Source organism: Sylvia atricapilla, chromosome 6 (assembly GCF_009819655.1).
Source record: "Sylvia atricapilla isolate bSylAtr1 chromosome 6, bSylAtr1.pri, whole genome shotgun sequence".
NCBI classification, from domain to species: Eukaryota; Metazoa; Chordata; class Aves; order Passeriformes; family Sylviidae; genus Sylvia; species Sylvia atricapilla.
The window spans coordinates 54,884,666-54,904,547 of record NC_089145.1 but is presented as its reverse complement, the minus strand read 5'-3'; the positions used below and the strand labels follow the sequence as shown (position 1 = coordinate 54,904,547).

General features: G+C 37.3%; 1 protein-coding gene across 3 annotated transcripts in view; it reads left to right on the top strand.

Moving 5' to 3' along the window:
• LOC136362966 (neurexin-3-beta) overlaps positions 1-19,882 on the top strand; it is a 351,965-nt gene that overhangs the window by 229,239 nt on the left and 102,844 nt on the right. For all 3 annotated transcript variants that reach the window (XM_066321974.1, XM_066321975.1, XM_066321973.1), the window contains exons 4-5: positions 8,231-8,320; positions 14,579-14,886. In XM_066321974.1, the coding sequence (XP_066178071.1) occupies positions 8,231-8,320; positions 14,579-14,886 (398 nt within the window). The remainder of the gene's footprint in view (positions 1-8,230; positions 8,321-14,578; positions 14,887-19,882) is intronic.

Sequence of the window (19,882 nt, the reverse complement as noted above, 5' to 3'; positions counted from 1 at the left end):
ACATCTGAAGGTTTCTAGAGGAGCCAATCTAACTCCATAGCTACCAGCACCAAGGCAGAGACTGCAGGTCTGCAGGAACTGAACTGCTCTTGTTTGCAGGGTTGTGGTAACAAGCCACTGACCCTTCAAGAAGAAGGTATAAAGCCACAAGTTTTCTTACTAAATCATGCAGCCTACAAAGGGATCTGTGCTGTTTTCAGTCTCATATCGCTCCTGGAAGCAAAATAGCTACGCTCATGTAGCTCCAATGCCTAACTCCAGATATGTAAATTAGATTTAGTGTTTCTCTGACTTTGCCTAATGCACAAAACAGATAAACAAGCTCTAGATAAATGAGAGTTAATAGAATTTAAATTTAAAATACGAATAAAGTGCTCTTGGTATTTGATTATTGCTGCTTGTTCCCACTGGGCAATATAAATCACATCCTGACCTTTCACAAAGGAATCAAAAAAGTGGGATGTGGGGACAATAGCAGTGGATTTTATTCCAATGTCTGATTTCTTCCTGAAAAAATGAAGGGGGTATTTTCTTGCTTAAAATTGAGAGATCAATATGTAGTTTCAGTTTTTCCTTAATAGACGCTTGGCTGCCTGACATGGGGCTCAGTTTGGATCTGGTCAGTGAAAAACCACAGTAATTTACACATTCCTTAAAAAACATTTCAAACATCTAATAATGTAGACACCCAAATTGTTTCATATTTTTACAGGGATTGAACTGGTAACTGTTTCTCTGTACTGTACACTAGTTCAGTTTTCCAGCATAGCTCAAATGAGAACTTAAAGCAGACTACTTTTATTTCTTGCCCATGGCCTCAGCTTCCCCAGGGCTGCAGTGATTCAGCATAATGTCCACATATAAAATAGGATTTGAGTCACATATTTCACTTCTTTGTTTTCCTGCATGCTTGAAAAGGTTTGATTAACCTTCTTCCACCTTTGTTAGTCTGAGTTTTCTTTCATTTTGCTCCTGTTGTGCTTCTGTGTTAGATTATCGAGGGTAAGGCACTTGCTTTCTCAGTCATCCAAAACAGGATAGAAAGACTAATCTAAAGGAGGTTGAAATGTTACTGGTTTTGTCCTGGGGCAGAGCACTGAATTAGATGACTTCTTCAAGTCTTTCTCAGTCTTATTACTGTCATTGGAGTCCATGTCAGCTGTACCTCCTGCACAGGCATTTGAACTCCTATCTCTTAGTTTTATTCTGAATTTCCCAATGATTTTGGCCTGAATGGTGCTTTACTTTAAGTTAGAATCCCAAGTTTTTTAGAGTAAAAAAGATCAGATAAAATAGTGAGTGATGGCATTGTAAAGCTTTTGGTTAAGGCACTACAGACTTAGGAGCAGCTCCTGAATAACTTTTACTGTTGTAGTCTTGCTTGCTAATTCTCTCTCATATTTTTAGTACTTATATTACCAAGACCTTGTTGTCTCTTGTCATGAGGGCAGTGAGCTGAGGAGGGTTGCAGTGTGAAGGTCAGCTTTTAACTCCAGTCCACAGTGAGATGAACAGAATAAAAGGTGTTGCTCCCAGCAAACAATGTGATCAGAGGGAATTGAAGATAAAGTCAAGGGCATCCAGGACTAAGGGGAAAATAAGGACAAGAAATAAAATGAGAATTCAATAGCAAAAGATGCAACTTTATTGAACAGTGAAGGCGGAGGAAACAATATAATATCCAAGAACTGCAGCAAAGCTGAACAAGGTTAAGACTTGTCTGTTTTTCAATTCACTCAAATTAAATAAAATCCCAATTTTGAATTAATTTCTACAACACTCTTGTTATACAAGGCAAAGCTGAAGCTTTACAAGAATTTTTAGAGGGACAGCTTGTGATAAAAAGATTCCAGATCATCTGCCTTATAATTATTTTGTTCAGCATGGCCATCCTGTTTCATTTTTGTTTGAGCCACATCTGTGGTTTCAGGTTTGGACTTTTTTCAAGTGTTTTCTAAAGCCATTGCAAGTAGAGATTTTTTACATGTTTGGATTTTAGTGCGACCATTCACTGTGTTATATAACATAAACCACAATATGGTCTTACAGTAACACAACAAAATAAACATCTAGACATAAACAGACCTGATGCTAAAACTTGATTGTAAGTGTTGTTATTTCTTTCTGATATATGGAGGAAGGTCTAGTCTTAAAAATAGATTCTAATCCTTTACTAATAGACTTGTGTCAGTTTTCTAATTGAATACAAATAGTGGTTGTATTTTGTAGTATTTAAAACAAAATACACACTTAAAGAAATGTGAAAATGAGGCAGTTCAGTATACTGTAAGTTTTTAAGTGCAGCTGCCTGAAAACAGACATGGTTAAAGAGGCTCAGTCTGTGCCAATCACAAGCACACCTTGGAAACTTCTGTTCCCTTCATCAGAAGGTGAAATTGTAGCTTCTCTATGATGCTGGTCTCTTTTCCCAGGGCACACAGCATCAGCCCTAGGAGAGTTTTGGGGATGAATTGAGCTGAGTCAGTTTCTGTTAGTAGAGCATTTAGCTGTCAAATACACACTTCTCATGCTGTAGCAGGCTCCTTCTCTCCCATGCTAAGGTCAATTAAGTGTCTGTAAATCAAAGTGAGATTATGGGCATCCATAAAAGCTCAAAGGGAGCTGGCATTAAGGGCTGCTGGGTGAACTGAGCTATCAAACACTAGCTGTTTACAAGCCCTTTTCCTATGGAAATTCCATCTACAATAAGGGGAAAAGGCTGGAAACATTTTAAAACTTGAACAGTGATCTCAAGATGTTTCTTTAAATCATTGGAATCACTGGAGCATCTTTAATAACTGCTCATTAGATAAAATGTCTCATTCTTTATAGAGACTTAGAAGCAGTGAAGAAAATTCTGCTTCATAGAACATTTTTTGACAGTAATTTAGATCAGATGAGTGTTTTCTTATGGTATTCTTTTCAGCATCCTCACAGATTTGACAACACATCAGTATGGATTATTATTCCACCTAAAAGCAAGTACTTTCTTTCTGCCCAGTGCAACTTGCTGGAAGCTTTCAGTTTTTCTTTCACACCTGAGAAGTAGTAAATCATTATGATGAGTCTAGGCCAAGAAGCAAGATTTTTCAGAGCTTCAATGGTTCTTGTACTTTGGCTTAAGATTCCATTTTGGCTTAGAAAGAAGTTTAATACAATAAAAGTTGTTTGTTTTCTTAAAGAAACCACCAGCAGAAAAGAAAAGCATCTTCCAGCACTATAGGGTTTTGGAAAAAAATTCTGCTTTGCCCATGAGCAAATTTAAACTGTGTCCCCTGGACTGTTGCACTGTATAAAAAGAATTTCCTCTGGGAACTGCCAGTAGTCATTAGCACAAGCAAATTCTTTTGATATTTTTTCCCATTTTAGTTTGGTCTAAATTGAAGATTATCAAAAGCTAAAGTTCAAAGTGAATCTGATCTATTTATCAGTATAGTTTGTGGAGCAGACATACCAAGTGCTTCAGAGAAAAGACAGAATACTGGCAACCGATGATATTTAACCAGTAGGCTCTTATTTTTATGACTGGATTCCACATTTCCTTTGGAAAAAGAGGAACAATCAAAAAAAAAAAAAAAAAAAAAGGGAAAAAAAAAAAAAAAACCCACCCAAACATAGAACACTTCTGCCTTATTACTCTCCAAAGTATTTGGTCCTCATGAATGTCCTCATGAATGTCCCTGGTATTTGAAATATTTTGAATATTCAGGTTAACGATGATTCAAGAATCTAGCAGATTTCAAAATGTGACCATTAAAATCCTTGAGGTATGAAAGTCTGATTGCTTATCAGTTTGTGGAAAAACTTAGAGGACATGCAGCAGAATTTCTATTGTGCATATAAGTCCTAAATGGGACAAAAGACTTCTTTTAATCCTAGTCTTCACAGTTGGCTCTAGGATTTTACATTGAAAAGGAATAAAAGTAGGCAAAATAATGTGTTTCTGAGGCACAGTTCTTTAGAAGAAGCTAAGTTATTGAGCAGATCCAAGTCATATTGATATACAGGAATTTATTATGTAGATAAAAGAAAAAAGAGCAGACTTATTTAAAATGAGCCTTTCCTATTGATACTTGAATCACTTAAGCAGCTAGAAACTATGGGATAAAAATATTTAGGAAATCACAAGTAGCAAAACTAATCAACACAATTTTACTGTAAAAAATTATATCCTGCAAGTTTTGAGACCCACATTGAGGCAGAAAAATTATACGATTAGGAATATTTTCTGAAATAAATTTAAATCCCTCTATCCTGTGTATTCTATTCTGAAGAACAGCCTGGAATCAAATCTGGACTCAAAAGGAAAAAAGAGAAGAATCTCCATTTGTTGCGTGAAAGGGTTGTTTGAATGTGTGTATCATCCAGCTGTAGAAAGAAATTGCATTGAGGTCACAAAAGGATTGTTACTGAAAATTTCTGTGTATGAAGATGGATGAGAAACACCTTTCATGCCTCAGCTGTCAGAGGTTCAATAAGCTTTCTTCATGCTGAACTTACATTACTTCGTGTTGCAAACCATGATATTTCCTTTTTGAGCTCTCATATCAAATGCTGTGTTTATCTTTTGAAGCACAACTCTAAGTCAGTATTAATTTAGTAATTGTGTGATTCTATTGGTTATATTTAATGACTATTCAAAGCAATAACGATGAAAAAGTTGTTCTTCAGCTCACTGTTGTATTTGGGTATATGAATGAACACATTCTCATGCACATGTTTTTAAAAAGCATTCTTAGTTATGTCTGAACTAAAAATTAAAAACAAACCAAAAATTAATAGATCAGAGACTAATGTTGCAATATAAACCTATTTGAATTTTCTAATGCCCTTCAATTTTTCATCTCTTTTAAAGGTATGATTTTTATATGTATCTTAATCTTGCTGAATGTATCTGCATAATAATAACACAATAAAATTAAATTAAACCTGATTTAAAAAAAAAGTTTTTAAAGATGTGGTGGGGAATAGTTGTCATTTCTGGCTTTCTTGAAGGTCTAGAATTATAAGAAACCCATTTTTCATTCTCATGCCTTTTTTGATTGTCCCACTTCCTTTTTTTTACCTTAGTCTTATTGGCCTGTTCTTGTCAGATGCCCTATTTCTGAGGAATTTCAATTCACCACATTTTTTTTTCCTTTCTGCAGTCAGCCTTTCACACAGAGGAAGAAGCACTCCATGCCAGCCCGTGGCTGACTCTAGTGTTCCTCTGAACTTTCTTCATTCTGACAAAGATCACATTACCAATGAAAGGTTACTTATGTGCATACTGAGGCTGGATGAGGACAGTGGAGAGTTTCTTGTTGTTTGTAAATAGTGTTACAGAATTTCTTTGGAGCTATAGAAAATGTCTGCCCATGGACATAATATCAATGCAATAATTTAACCACTACTCCTAGCTCAGAATGTACTCTATAAAGTAGGGAGTAACCCTCATTTCAAGTCTGAGTTGACAGAGAAATTGAGGTCTTTAAGTCTCATTGAAATGCCTCCTGAGGATTTTTCAGTACTCCTTCCTTAACAAGCAACAAGAACAACAACAAATTAGACACACTGCAATTAAACAAAAAAAAAAATCCTAAAGGAGGTGTGGAATTTTTATGATTGCATTTAAGAGATTTGGCTGTTTTAGTGGGCATGGATTAGTGTGTTGAGAAAAGATCTTAAGCTGAACATCTTGCTAAATGATTTTAAAAAGAAACTGCTTTTGTAGATTACTTAATTTTGTTTTTGTTCTTCCCAGACCAATGAGTCTGCTTCCCTGTCCTGTGAGTGCAAACTTCCCCTAGGTTTAAATGAATGGCAGAGCTGGCAGGAAAGGAAGCTGTCATTTGGGTTAAGAAACTGGAAAAACAACTGATCTGCATGACCTCAGCTTACCTTAGTCTTCAGTTTATTATTAATAAACAGATCAAATACCATTGTTTAGTTAATATTACTGTCTCATTACCTTTAGGTAGAGTTTTTTCTTTGTTTTTGTCGTTTATATTAACTCAGCTATTCTTTATCAATTTTTTCCTGGTTCCTGCACTGAACATGGTTCAAATTTTCTATTTAGGAATATGTATTCATAGAAGTACAGAACTGACTTTTTGGTGGTGCTGATATGAGTTATGAGAGCTGGGAATGTACTTAAAAGTCTGTGAGTGACTCCAAGTCACCACAGTACATTGTTAAATATGACTTGACAAATGACTGAGAGAGTGGTTTCAATTTTATCTTTTCCTTCTAGTTTATCTGAGTAACCAGTTTATGGCAGGCATCTGAGGTGCAACAGAGAAACTGGAGCAATAATGTGTGTCAGCTGGTGCTTAACTAGATCTTTCTACAATGGGGAATAGCAGTTTCCCACAATTAGTATGCTATATGGAAAGTAAAAAGTCATCTGACTTTTCAAAAAGGTAATAAGTAATCGGGCCAGTAAAGTTGTTCTTAAATGCTTTTGCTTCTTTTTTACCTAGTTCCCCAAATCAGCAGCAAGGCTCCTAAATGTTCTTCATTATAGTTGGAGATACTAACCCAGATGCAAATTGCTGTTTTCCTTACAGCTGAGCTTACAGCAATAGAGATGATGATTTTTACAAGCACTCCTTAAGGTTAGCTGGTTTGAGTCCTTGTGGGACTGTATCTGCTGTGTTGCTGTAGTGCCTCTCACGTGCTGCACAAAGTCAGCAGTTCCAAGATGCTGCTGGAGAGCACAGCTGTGGTCAGCAGACACCTCACATAGGCTGGCAGCATTTCTGAGCAGCAGCTATGCAGTAAGGGTGATGGAACACGTGAGATTGTCCAGTCATATTCCCTGCTCTTGTGGCTGAACTTCTCTGACTTAGTTTTTAATTATGCTTTTTTAATCGGTATCTCTTTACATTGAAAAAAAAGACTACAGCATCTATTTCAGAAAGTCAAATAAATGTGAAGCCCCATTAGGATATTTATATGTGGGACTTTAAAGGCAATGCTGCAAATTGTGCAGAGCAGTTGCTGACTTGAACCACCTTTTATTCCAAGTGCAGACTGGAGCACAGCTGATCTACTGAACTTCTGCTTATGGTAGCATTACTTCAGTAAGTTGTGGGCTTAATCCTTTTTCTGTAATATTACAACGTTGCATGTAAAAAATGCACTTCTCTTATGCCTGTCTGACTGAAGAGTTTTTGTAAAAATAATACTTGAAGCAAAAATTAGAATTAATCAGAAAGTGACTCTAGCTGAAGAAAATGAAAAAGGCGAATGATGGCTCTTGTCCACTGTCATTCCTAGCACCATCAAACTGAGCTGCTCCTTTCTACTAGAGGTTCCATCTGAGCTGTACAATTTTCCAATAGCTAGGGAATTTGGACAGAGGCTTTGTGTGAATCCTGTTCCTCTCTGCGTTGTGCAAGTAATAGGAGCTTTCTACCAAAGCATACTTTAATGGATGATTCTATTATCCATCAGCATGGAACAAAGGAACTATAATTGCCGGAATTTACATTTTGGCTAATTATTTCTGCTTTTATTGAAATTAGTTTCTCAGTTTTTGTTTTATTCTGGCAACAGGCCCAAGTCTTTGGTAACTGAACAGAAGTCTTAATGTAGCCTTAATTAACAGTTCTTCCTCTTTTTTAAATTTTACTTCTTTTTTTTCCTGTTTATCTTTTGATTCTTAGGTGCTTGAATTTTTGTTAAACTAATTCTATTACATCCTTTTGGCATTGATTTCTTACATTTTCTTCCTTTCTTTTTTTTTTTTTTTTTCCCTGTTTGCTGGGTTTCTAGTCCTAAGACGTGTCTTTTACCAGCGCAAGAAGGTTTATCAAATTGCTGCTACCTGTGTGTTTACATGACTGACACGTTGTGCCATGCCCATATGCACTCAGATCCAGAGTCTGATCCAAATGTTTTAACTCATGGCACTGAGTTCACGTGAGGTCTCACGTCGCAGACAAATTGCATATGCCTTCTAACCAATTTGGATAAACAAATACTCTGAGGAGAATCCGAGTTCTCTTTTTCGTAGGATTTAATTTCTTTGACCTTCCAGAACCTCAGGCAATTGGATGTATAACTATTCTCCACTCTACTAAAGATAAATCTCTTTCTTTTCAAATATATTTATATATATGTACACACATGCACACTTATTTATCTGTAGCTAAATAAGGTCATAAAAAACCCAAAAAATGTAGGATGTTTTAACTATTTCATTGACTTTACAGATTGTTTTTAAGCTGTTTTTTAAACTTTAAAGGCAACACTGATAGTGAACGGTTCCAAATGGTAAAACAGAAAATCCCCTTCAAATATAACCGGCCTGTAGAGGAGTGGCTGCAGGAAAAAGGTAACAGTCATTAAAACTTTCATTTTAAACCCATTTGATTCTAAACTCTCATTTTTAAAGCCTGCAAATAAATGTTTCTTAAATGATAATCGCCTGCTGCATAAATGACTGTTTTAATTTTCATTATAATTTGTGTCAGCTTCCACCTGCCATATGTTGATAAATCATGCTATAATACATTGCTATTAAAATGCAGTTAAAGGGACAAAATTCTAAGCTTGCTATAATAGTAATGACAAACAAGCAAAAATTCAGGAGATGATTTAAAAAAAAAAAAAAAAAAAAAGTGAAATGAAGACGAGTGAAGAGCAACAACATGTATTATGGCAATTTAACCACTGCATGATTTTCCTATTTTAATTTGGGCTTGAGCTACATTTATATCCTTATTATTGAAGTTTTCTTAAAAGATTTTCAAATCTACTTGTTAAACCACTTCCTTTGTTGTTTTTTTTTCTCATGAGTCTGATCAACTATGTATTTCCTAATTGTATTAAGATAATTAAGTGATTTTAAAAAATGTTGTAAAGAAAACATTTTTTAACATTACAGTGAGGGAGACAGAGAAAATGATTGTTCTGTTGCATTTATGCTGTGTGTGGAGCACAGTTTGAACACTCAAATGATATTTGTCCAAAATACAGATGAAATTCTTAGTCTACTAAGGCAGTGCCACTTAATTTTGTGGGTTTGCCTGAAGTAATTGGCCTCAGTTCAACAAAAAAACTTGTTAACATGAGTAAGTCCAGATGGCTTGAGTGAAGGGTTCTGCATACAGTCCGTGACCTTTCGAAATGGGACTTGTGTCAGAGCAGTAATTATTTTTTTGTAAGGAATTAAGAGGGAAAAAAAAAATCTTGGATGTAGAACCCATTTTAAAGCCTGTTGAAGGTAACAAAACAGAATAACTTGCTAATTTCAGTAGGGCTTGAACTAGACTCTTGGTAATACAGTGGAGTTTAAGTCAGAAAGATCTTCTCTCTTTATTACTAAATATTACTTAAAAAAAAAAAAAAGGCACCATAACTAATTCCTTACCTTGAAATCTAGACAAAGCAGAACACAATCTTCTCTTGTTTCCATTTATGAAAGTACTGCAAATAAAAGGGGGTGACCTTTGAACTCAGATCTTGCATTTTCTGTGCTGATTTAGACTATGGTTGTTAACGCATTTTCCAGGAAGGAAAACCAATCTCTTGTTGGACTGGAAATATATAATTTATGTTCTGTTTCAAATTTCTAATCTCAGCTGAATTAACAAATTGATTTACCCAGTATGAATGAAGGTCAGGAAGGATGTGGCTTAATCCAGTAAAAATATTTTCATGTGAAGGGCCTGATCCTGCAAAGTGTTGTGCACACTCAGTTCCTGTTAACTTCAACAAGAGCTGGCAGTGTTGCTCACTTTTCAGGTTTAGTCTGCAAAGGTGTAGTGTTTAAAACCAAAGCTAAAGTATTAATGAAAGTAAGGCAAAAATATTTATATAACCAAAATAGATTTTTTTTTCTTTTACCACCAATATGTCATAAACAGTTAATTCAGCTAAATTGTAAATAAATTTTAAAATAACAATAAACAGAAAATGCTTATTGAGTCTCAGTGGTTTGCCCTATTAATTTACATGATCAAACTAAAATATATAAATAAAGTTTAACACTAAAAAGAGAATAATTTTTGGTAATTCTGAGTTACTAAAGTCCCTTTAACACTAAAAACAATGATTGCCTCAATTTTGTTAAAACAGATGCATGTCTAATTCCTTGATGCAATTCATGTGCTTGAGAAACCCATCTTTTTTTTTTTTTTGTTTGGTTTGATTGTGGGTTTGTTGAGTTTTGGGTTTTTTATTTCCTTTTTGGTTTTCCACAAAACCTTTTACTTTATGTCACAGCTTCTACAAGTTTGAGCTTAAAAGCATGCCAAGACACTTTCATTTGTAATCCATCCTGAAGTTTTGAACTGAAGTCTACCTTTTGTGGATATTGATGCTTTGTTAAAAGACAATCACACGTGCACTAGAGTCTAAAAGAGACAATATTTGAGTGTTCAGGCACTCTCAAAGGTCTGGATGTGGTTAGGCTAGAAGGGTAGAGCTGTGTTTTTACAAAAGTGAAAGGATTCTACAGTGTGTCAGGGAATGACATTGTGCAGTGTATCACCTAAGACAAGATAACTTTTGGTTCCTTCATTCCAAAGTAAACAGACATTTTCAGCAACTCAGGTACCACTCAAATTTTAAAAAAATGAGAATAATTTATGTGGTTGTTCACCAGCCTGCTCATCCATCTGGTCATCCATCTAACAATCAGTGTAACTTGGAAGCCTTCTGTCACAAAACTTTTTATAAAGATGGTGAGTGAAAGGGTAGTTTCCTATGAAAATGGAACAAGACAAACTGATGGATGGAGGAATAGATTCATCAAAGAACATATAGAATAGCTGTCTTGTCCATCTGAGTTCTTGGCTTGGGTGAGGTAAGATGAAAGCCTTTTTGACTGGCATTTTTGAATGCTATAGATTTGGTCCTCCTTTGGTACTGCTATGGTATTCATCACAATGAAATAGTTCATTCTTTGAAAACAAATATAGCACATTATCTTTTTGAAGCGGCATAACTATTGGCTTTGAAGGGCTTTTAAATTCTATAAATTAGTTTAAAATAATTATAAGAGCCCAGGCTTACAGGCTTGAATTGCATGAATAATAAGCAAAATATTAAATGCTATTAACTTCACTGAGATTATGTATGTGAATATAAAAAGAAGTATTAGTCTTAAATTGTTCAACTTCAGTAGTCATAACTCCAGCAGATTTCCTTAGTGGAATACTTGGTGTCTGCTAAGGCACAGATGTTACCTGTTCTGCAATTGGATGAGCTAATAAAGACCCAGAAGCATCTCATCAAAAGGATTGATCCCAGACGTACTTAATTATTCAAATCTCTCTTACCTGTAAAGTCTCCTTGATGTAAGTGACTGTACTTTTGAAGCAAGAACTATTAGTATGAATTAGGATTTTCAAAATCTAGCCCAAAATCTCTTCTAGTGCTACAGAAAAGTTACACTTCAGATTCCTCTGTGATATTTTTAATTAGAATTCAGTTTTCCAAATGAAGAAGTCAATGAGAGAGCAAAGAAACAAAGTATTCTGAACTATTCAGAATACTTACAAAACACCTCATAATTTTCTTTAGTATGACACTAATATGGCAGTAGGAAGAGTTCTCTGTAGAAAAAAAGGACTGCAGAATTGAATTACACACCTAGTAGAATTTACTAATGTAAATGGTGCCTCAATAAAATTTAGTGGCCAAATAAATTTTACTTAGGGGAAGTAAAGGCTTCAGCTAAATTCTGTTGAAAGAATGGTTAGAAGAGACATATGGTGGCAGAAGTGAATATTCTCTCCAAAGATTTTTCTCATTCCATATTCATTTCCCTGGTGTCTTTACCATCCATGTGTACACCATCTTAGAGCAAAGAATGAGGAACTGCAGGTAGTAGGTGACTGCAACAAGTGATTGTTCTTTTAGCAAACACATTTTTAGTGTGGTTTCCAGCATTAACCATCTGGTGCAGTGCATGAATCCTGGTCTGGAAAACCATTTAACAGTGAAGACTCCAAAATACACAATCAAAGTTCCTTTTTTTTTTTTTTCTTGCTGGAATAGGGTCACCTCCTTGGTGTACGCTTTCTTTCAACATTAGAAGATGCAGATGAAGGCCCAGAATTGGAGACATGGTCTCTTTTTTTCAGGCTTAATATACTAACTCTTCATTCTTGCAAATAGTGCAAGAGATATGACAGATGTGTAAAAAGCTATACTATGAGCATGGATTAGAATAGTTGACATCCTGAGCTGAGTCATAATCCTTCAGTAAAAGTGAGGGAACCCCTCTCCTGTCCTTGTTTGGGGAGCTCTCCTACCTGGAGCAGGCAAAAATTTTCCTTTCTCATCACCTTCCACCTTCTTCCCTCTGGAAAAAGATGAAAATAGACACTATATAAATTCAAGGGAAGAAAGGAATGGAAATGCAAATGGAAAACTGGACTGAGTGTTATCTTCCGTCTGTTTTCAGGGATAACATCTCAAGATTAGTGGAATAAGTCCGTTTACTCATAAGTCCCTTCTTTACACATCTTTCCTCTGCTCTTTGGCAGTCTTGTCATGGCCGAGGTGGGAAGAAGGTAGCAGTAGCAGGTGACATGTCTGAGTTTCTAGGGGCAGGGACAGTACAGACAGGACTATAGTGCTAGAGGGAGGGAACATATTCAGAGAAGGGAAAATGGTGTAGTAAAGTTCTTACAGCATATCCCTTAAAAAAATCCAAAGCACAACATCACAAAAGAAAAGCAAGCTCTGAGGACATGGTATGGGACAGGAGTTGACCTTCTACAGTGTACTCTGCCATTTCCTCTAATTCAGACACGTGCTGGGCTGAGAGGGATGAATATCTTAGCAGACATTGTTACTGGGCCCTATTTTTGTCATAGACGAGATTAAAGGCTCTTTTTACATTCTGAGGATGTGTGGCTTCAGTGCATGTTTATTGATGTTTTACTAGACATATGTTGCCTCTGGCAAGTTTAAAACCTCCTGAGATGCAGAACATCGCATCAGGTGTTTGAACACTTTCCAGGGGAAGGATACCCCCCATTTTTATTTCTCATTTCTTCATCAATGCAGTTACTCCACCCTGATCAAGTCCTAATTTTCCATTTACAAATCTGAGAGTGAGGAGCACAAGGGATGTGCAGCCCACCTCTACATGTCTGTGTGTTACACCTCTCCATATACTGTTGCTTAGTTAGCTAGGGCCCTCTTTGGGGACAGGAACTACTTTCAGATACATTTCTTCTCTTGTCCCCATTCTCTTCCCCGTGGTCCCTCCTGTCACCCTAAGATGATGCTACACCGCATCACCACTTGACTTCGAGACCTGCCACGACGACCAAAATTGGTGAGCTCTCCCATGTATTTTGATCTACTCTAACCACTGGCTGTGAAGGAATGAGCAGTGGATCATGGGCTGTGCTTTCCTACATGGTGGCATTCTGCACCTCTCATTAGGCTGGACTAGACACTAAGTGGCGAGTGAGAACTGGGGAGCGGGAATGGGATTGGAAAACATATTTCAAACTTCATAAAAATGGGAAAGCCCGGGATATTTCAATTATGATTGACTTGAAGCTGCATTGATAACCCTTCTGATCACTCATGTCCAGTCTGATTGTCTGCTAATTCAGCAGATTTCAGGTAGCTTGCCCCTAATCTTTTGAGGAATAGTGAAATTATAGGCACTGTCTTTGCACTTCATGAAGCAATTTATTTCTTAACATGGTCAACCTAGTGCAGCCTGGGACATAAACAGTATTTATAGAGCAGTCCAGGCTGAATGCGATGTAAGTGTCCTGCAGAACTTGGTGAATTGGCAGTTGTTACTAGATTTATTTTTAATAAGTATATTTTTTATTACATATGATATTGGACCTCTTCTAACACTCAAGATGTGACCTTGACTAACCACATAACCCGCCTACATTTGAATTTCACTGCCTGTAGGAGTGGAGTAAGGCATTCTGGGGCTTAACCATCTGAAGCACTGTTATCCTTACTGTTTCAAAAGCTTTGCACTTTCAGAGACATCAGAAATGTTTGTGTTTGTTCTTTCTTGGGTTTAGATTTGCAAGCCTTTACAGCACGAAGTTTACAGTTCAAAGATCATGACTGATCCTGTCATAACACTCCTACTCAATTCTTACATCGCTTCATTTTTACCTGATGTTTTACTGTTTTTGAGCCAACCCTTGAAACCTTTGCATTATTAAAAGTGGCTTTATGAGTTAATCCAATGCTTTAACCAGTCCAAAGGGAGGTTTATTTATGGGCTAAAGCTTGACAGGTACTGCAGTCTGAATTGATAGTAGAAGAAGAGCCACATGTTGAAATCCTATTTGTAGTTTAAAAGTCATCCAGTCCTAAAAGAACATTCAAATTTCTGAAGTTCCTCCAGAGTTTTGATATGCGAGTGGTTGCTGAGGTATAAGGTTCAGTTTTAGATGTTTATACTTTCAAGCTAATCATCCTTATTAATGACTTTTAGTCACCACATTTTCATACTGTTCCTCTACACTCATCATAAACACTCCCAAGAAGGAACCTACTTCTTTGTCCATCACATTTGGGCCAGGACTCAGTGTAGTGTGCAGATTGAAGGAAATGTCTGTCAATAATGTTGTTCACCCCCCTTCACTAGGACGACAGTTAACGATCTTCAACACCCAGGCGCAAATAGCCATAGGAGGGAAGGACAGAGGGCGTCTCTTCCAAGGCCAGCTCTCCGGTCTCTATTACAATGGCCTCAAGGTGCTGAACATGGCTGCAGAGAACAACCCCAACATTAAAATCAATGGGAGTGTCCGACTCGTTGGCGAGGTCCCTTCCATCTTGGGAACAACGCCCACGACATCGGTGCCGCCGGAAATGTCGACTACAGTCATGGAAACCACCACCACCATGGCGACCACCACCACCCGAAAAAATCGTTCACCGCCCAGCATCCAGGTGAGTCCATTAGTCTTCTCCATTGCCTTGGGTTCTTAATTCATCTTGCTGCTCGTTTGTAAGTTCGTAAGAGCTATGTTCTCTGAATAATGCTCCATGTGACTCTTTATTTTAAAGTGTTATCCTCCTGTGTTGGAGACGGGACAAACAGCTGGCTGAATTATTGTGGCACACACAATGCAAGAATATGAATGGACTGTGCTTCTGATGTAGTGCAACCCGATCTGTGTGAGATTGTCACAATGTGAACAAGAACAAGGTTTTAGCTATGTTTCAAAAGTTCCATATGTGGGGAAATGTATTCCAAAGAGAGTTACAAAGGCTTAATAGGGGGTGGGTGTATGGTTATTTATTATTATGACAGGATGAACTGCTGCAATAGTGAAGTTCATAATGAGGAGAAAAGCAATGGAGCATTACTTCCAGTTGGAGTCATTTTTTATCCCCTTTTATAACCTTCCTGCAGAGAATTTTGAAGGAATGCAGTCAAGATCAGTTTCTTGCATGTTCCAACATAGAGCAGTTCCAATCTATTTGGTAAAAAAACATCCCTAAATAAAAAATTAATTTCAGGTTATCTGACTTAATTGTGCCGAAGTAGTTACTTCAACCCTTAAAATGCAGTGGTTTTGGAACCACTTTTGTGGCAGCCAGAATATGGTACTGATTAGAAATAAACACCTTCCATTGGCTCTCCTTGTCTGTGCAAAGAAAAGAATCACGTGAATAACCAATCTGAGCTGTGGATTATTTATTTCAGCAGTATGCTATCGTGTTATGGTGTTATCAACTAGAATGAAACATTTGTTTTGAAATCATTAGAGAGATGGAGCTGCTTCAGAGACTCTAGCAAACAGCTTCTAAAATGAGTAAGGGACTGGAGAATTATTTGTATGGGAAAAGGCTGAGAGCTGGGACTGTTCATCCTGGAAAAGCGGAGGCTCAGAGGGGATCTTAACTGTGTGTACAGATACCTGAAGGAAGAGTGTAAAGATAACAGTATTGCCCAGTTACAGGACCAAAGACACTGGGCACCAACTGGAACACAGGACTTTTCCCTCCAATCATCAGGAAACATTTGTAATATGAGGGTGACTGAGCATGGGCACAGGTTGCCCCAAAAGGCTGGGGACTGTCCATCCTGTTAAATATTCAAAAGCCATCTGCACACAGTCCTGGACAGCTGGCTCTGCATGATCTTACTTGACCAGAGGTTAGGACTAGATGACCTCCAGAGGTCCACAGGTATTCTGTAATTCTGTGAGGCCTGTCTGGCTGCAGTGGAATTTACAACTAATAGAGTATTTAATTCCAGGCTGAGGTTTAACAGTTCCCGCTTTGGTACTCTGTAAATCCAGATAGCAACAGGACTGGGATTAATTGAGTTATTAGCCTCAAACACCAGTAGGTGATTTAATAAAGTCTCAGCTAAATGAGGGGAAATTACCCCAGGTTTGGTCACTGTTTGTCATAAACTTTGTGAGAATTACAGTTCCTTCTCCTCAGTGACTAGTTTTAATTTTAGAGAATATATTTGTACCGTTAAATCTCCAGAACTATAAAGTCTGTAGTTCTTATCCTACCCTCTATAATTTTTAAAGGCAGCAGAACTGTGTTTAGCTATACCAGTGAACAGAAAGTAGCACTGGACATTTATGGGCTGGGTCATGCTGGAAATGATGCTGGCTTGCCTGAAAAGGAACTCATTCTGAAAGCTTCCTGCCTAGCCTACGTGGCAGTTCACTCAGCCTACAGAGACCACTGCGTGCTGAAAGAGCATCAAGAAGATTTAATAAAGTGTCAAAGTGCTTCTAAAAACATGGTTAGAGCAGCGATTTCCTGGATACACATGCACCACAACAAATGGCCTCATCTCAGCTGATATTAAAGCAATAACTCTTTGACACTTCATGCTACCCGCTGAAAGAAAAATAAAGGTCAATATGTACCTCCATTACAACTTTCTGCATTTCAATATTGGGCCATTTTATTGCTGTCGCAGCACAGATAGCTTGGCTTTCTTCCTTATTTTTAGTGGAATTTGATTCTGTCCGCTTAAGTTGCAGTATCTGTGTGGTGAAAGTGAGAAGAAATTGTCTTTTCCTGTTCAGGCAGTATCTCCAGCCATGGTTTTTCAGGTGCCTAATGGTTATTTTATCTTGCTTGTGTTCGACATCACCATCGTCAAGCCTGCTTACAATTTTAGATCTAAGTGGTGGAAAAATCTAATAGAACGAGTTTACTCTTTGGGAAACATAAAATATAGATACCTAAGGCTATGAGATGTACAAATACAGTTACTTATTACCTTGTTCTAGCTTTCTCTTCTCTTTTCTGCTCAGAAATAAACAGTTTTTCTTTGCTTTCGAGGCTTAAATTTTAGTCTCTTCTGATTCTGATCAGCATGATTCAAGCACTTTTTGCTCACTTCTTAGATTTGATCATAGGAGTCTTTCTGCTTCCTGATACCATACAAAAGGCAACAGTGGATTATTTTTCCAATCCCATTGAAACTCTTTTGTCATCGTGACACATGCCAAAAAGTTGTCAAAATGTTAGGCTGATGATGGTCTAAGACAACTGTTTGTCAAGTCAATCAGTGTCACTTTTTTTTTGTTTTATTATCCATGTTTCTGTATTCATGTGTGATATCTTGTTTTATGCTAAGATTGCAGACTCCTTGGGTTCAAAATCTATGTTTTATTCTGGATGTGTGTATTACTTGGCGCAGAACGATTCTGGGCAATAGTAGAAATACCAAGCATGATACAAATAAAAGTGAGACATCTAATGCAAAATTGCATGAATCATGATAAAGAATTACTGTTCTTACTCTGTTAGGAGTATCTGTGCTACTTGTATTACTCATTTTCATATGTAAGTAACTTAAACTACTCCTTTTTGAAATGTGTATAAATCTTGTGCAGGACATCAAGTCTGTAATCACAAAGTGTTACAAAATCCAGGGGAACTTCAGAAGGACTTGGATTTACACATCACTTGTTAAGAAACTACAGAAGAGCATGATAAGTGCAAAGATATCTTCTGTTTGTAACACACACCAAGATGCCTCCTGCAGTTAGGTAGTCTGAGGACTGACAGAAGTATTTTAGAGCACAGTTAGACTACAACAGCTGGGAAAATGAAGAGAAATACACAGTACATGTTCAGACCAATTATATGCTTCAGCTTTTGAAGATCCTAGACATGGTATATAGTTCTGGACAAACAACCAAGATAAAGGGAATTGAGAGAAAAATATTGCCAGAAATGCCCAGTGGCACTGAAATTAGCATTTTAAATGTCTGTAAATTTATACTAAATTTCTACCTGGCAGTAAGACTCGAATCGGTGGAGGACAGCTAGGGCTTGAGTGAGAAACAATTGAGATCTATGGCTGTATGCTATACTGCTAGGAATGTTCCTGTCATTCAGAAAAGGAAGTAACAAGAGCTGACCTTTTTCTGCTAACTGAAAATGAGGGAGAAAAAGAAGTTTCAATTTGTATTTGTTTCAGTGAGTTGCAAATGCTGCTTGTGCTCTACTTCCCCAAGAAGAAGCACTTATTTGACTTTCTCACACATGATTTCATCCTGGATTTAAGTAGTCTGTTCAGAAGGGGCATGTGCTGTACTAATTTCTTGCTGCCTCTCAGAGTCCTGACACATCAGACTGTCCTGTGATAATAAATAATATCCTCTCTGAGACTTCTGCCTTGCCATATTAGCCACAAAGGCCTTAAAGACAAGCTGCTAGCTTTTGTGTGTGGGAAAGAGGGATGCCATGCACAGTGCTTCTGGAGTCTCTGTGCTGAGCCACACTGCATCCTTGCAAGGCTGCCATTCTTCTCACAGGGTTTTCATCAGTTAGGGGTCGTGGAATCCCACATGTCCCTATTTGCTGATTTAAAGAACAACTTCAGTTATTAATGAAGTACTTCAGGGATTTTTTTTGTTTGGGAGACCTCTGTGAAAACAGGCTAAGGTGACACTCATTCTCTTGTATTCTGCTACCATGGCAGGTGCTTGTGTGGTCAGAATTCTCTTTTATGTGTCGTTGTTCAAAGCTTTTTTAGGAGACTCTCCATATGCTTTTATGTGGCACTTTCTGTCTTCTTTCCCAACTGGGTCATTCAGTTTTCAAACAATTTGTGCCAAGTTAATTACTAAAGCTGATCTGGAGATCATTCATTGTGCTACACATCTTCCATTCAAAACACACTCCGTTCATCAAATCCAAGTGGAGACCCAGGTAACCTTCTGGAGGCACTAGGGCAGGTCCCTAATATGTGTGGCCTATGGCACGGATGGCTGAGTATCCAAGATCAAAACAGTTTTCTGTGATAAAGAGAACAGAACCCTTCTGTGAGGACAGATGGACTTACTCTCTCCATGAGGAACCAGAAACTGTGTGCTCTGTTACATACCCAGGGCATGCCTCAACTTCTTGAGGTGTGGAAAATGACACTTTCCTAACTGTTAAAACTATAGTTTATAGGTGACAAGAATAAATTAATTGTGGATGTTTTCAGCTATGATTTTAGAGTTATAGAATGACACTTCATGATTTATTATATGCAGACTGTTCTCTCTAGAGACTTGAAGAGGGGGTCTACCCATTATCTGTATGGAGAGTCCAGCCCATTGGCATGGCTTAGAATAAGGTTCTCAACCTTTATTTTTAACCATTAGGCTTTTCAGCCTTCTAACTGTGTTTTCTGTTGAGGGTCCAATAATCTTGATTAATGTCTTTCCATAACGTGCAGCTCCAGGCTAAATCCTTCCTTACAGTATATATCACAAAGGAAAACAGCACAGAAGATTTGTCAGTCTAATTAGACTTTCACTGTCAGTAAGACAAATAAAATTATCTCACCCTTGGTCTTGCCTAGGTACTTTCTTTTACACTCACAGATAATAATTTGGTAGGGAAAGAAATTGGCCTTTAATTTGGTTTTTGCTTCTTATAAGTCACTAGTGACATTTTCATCCCAAGA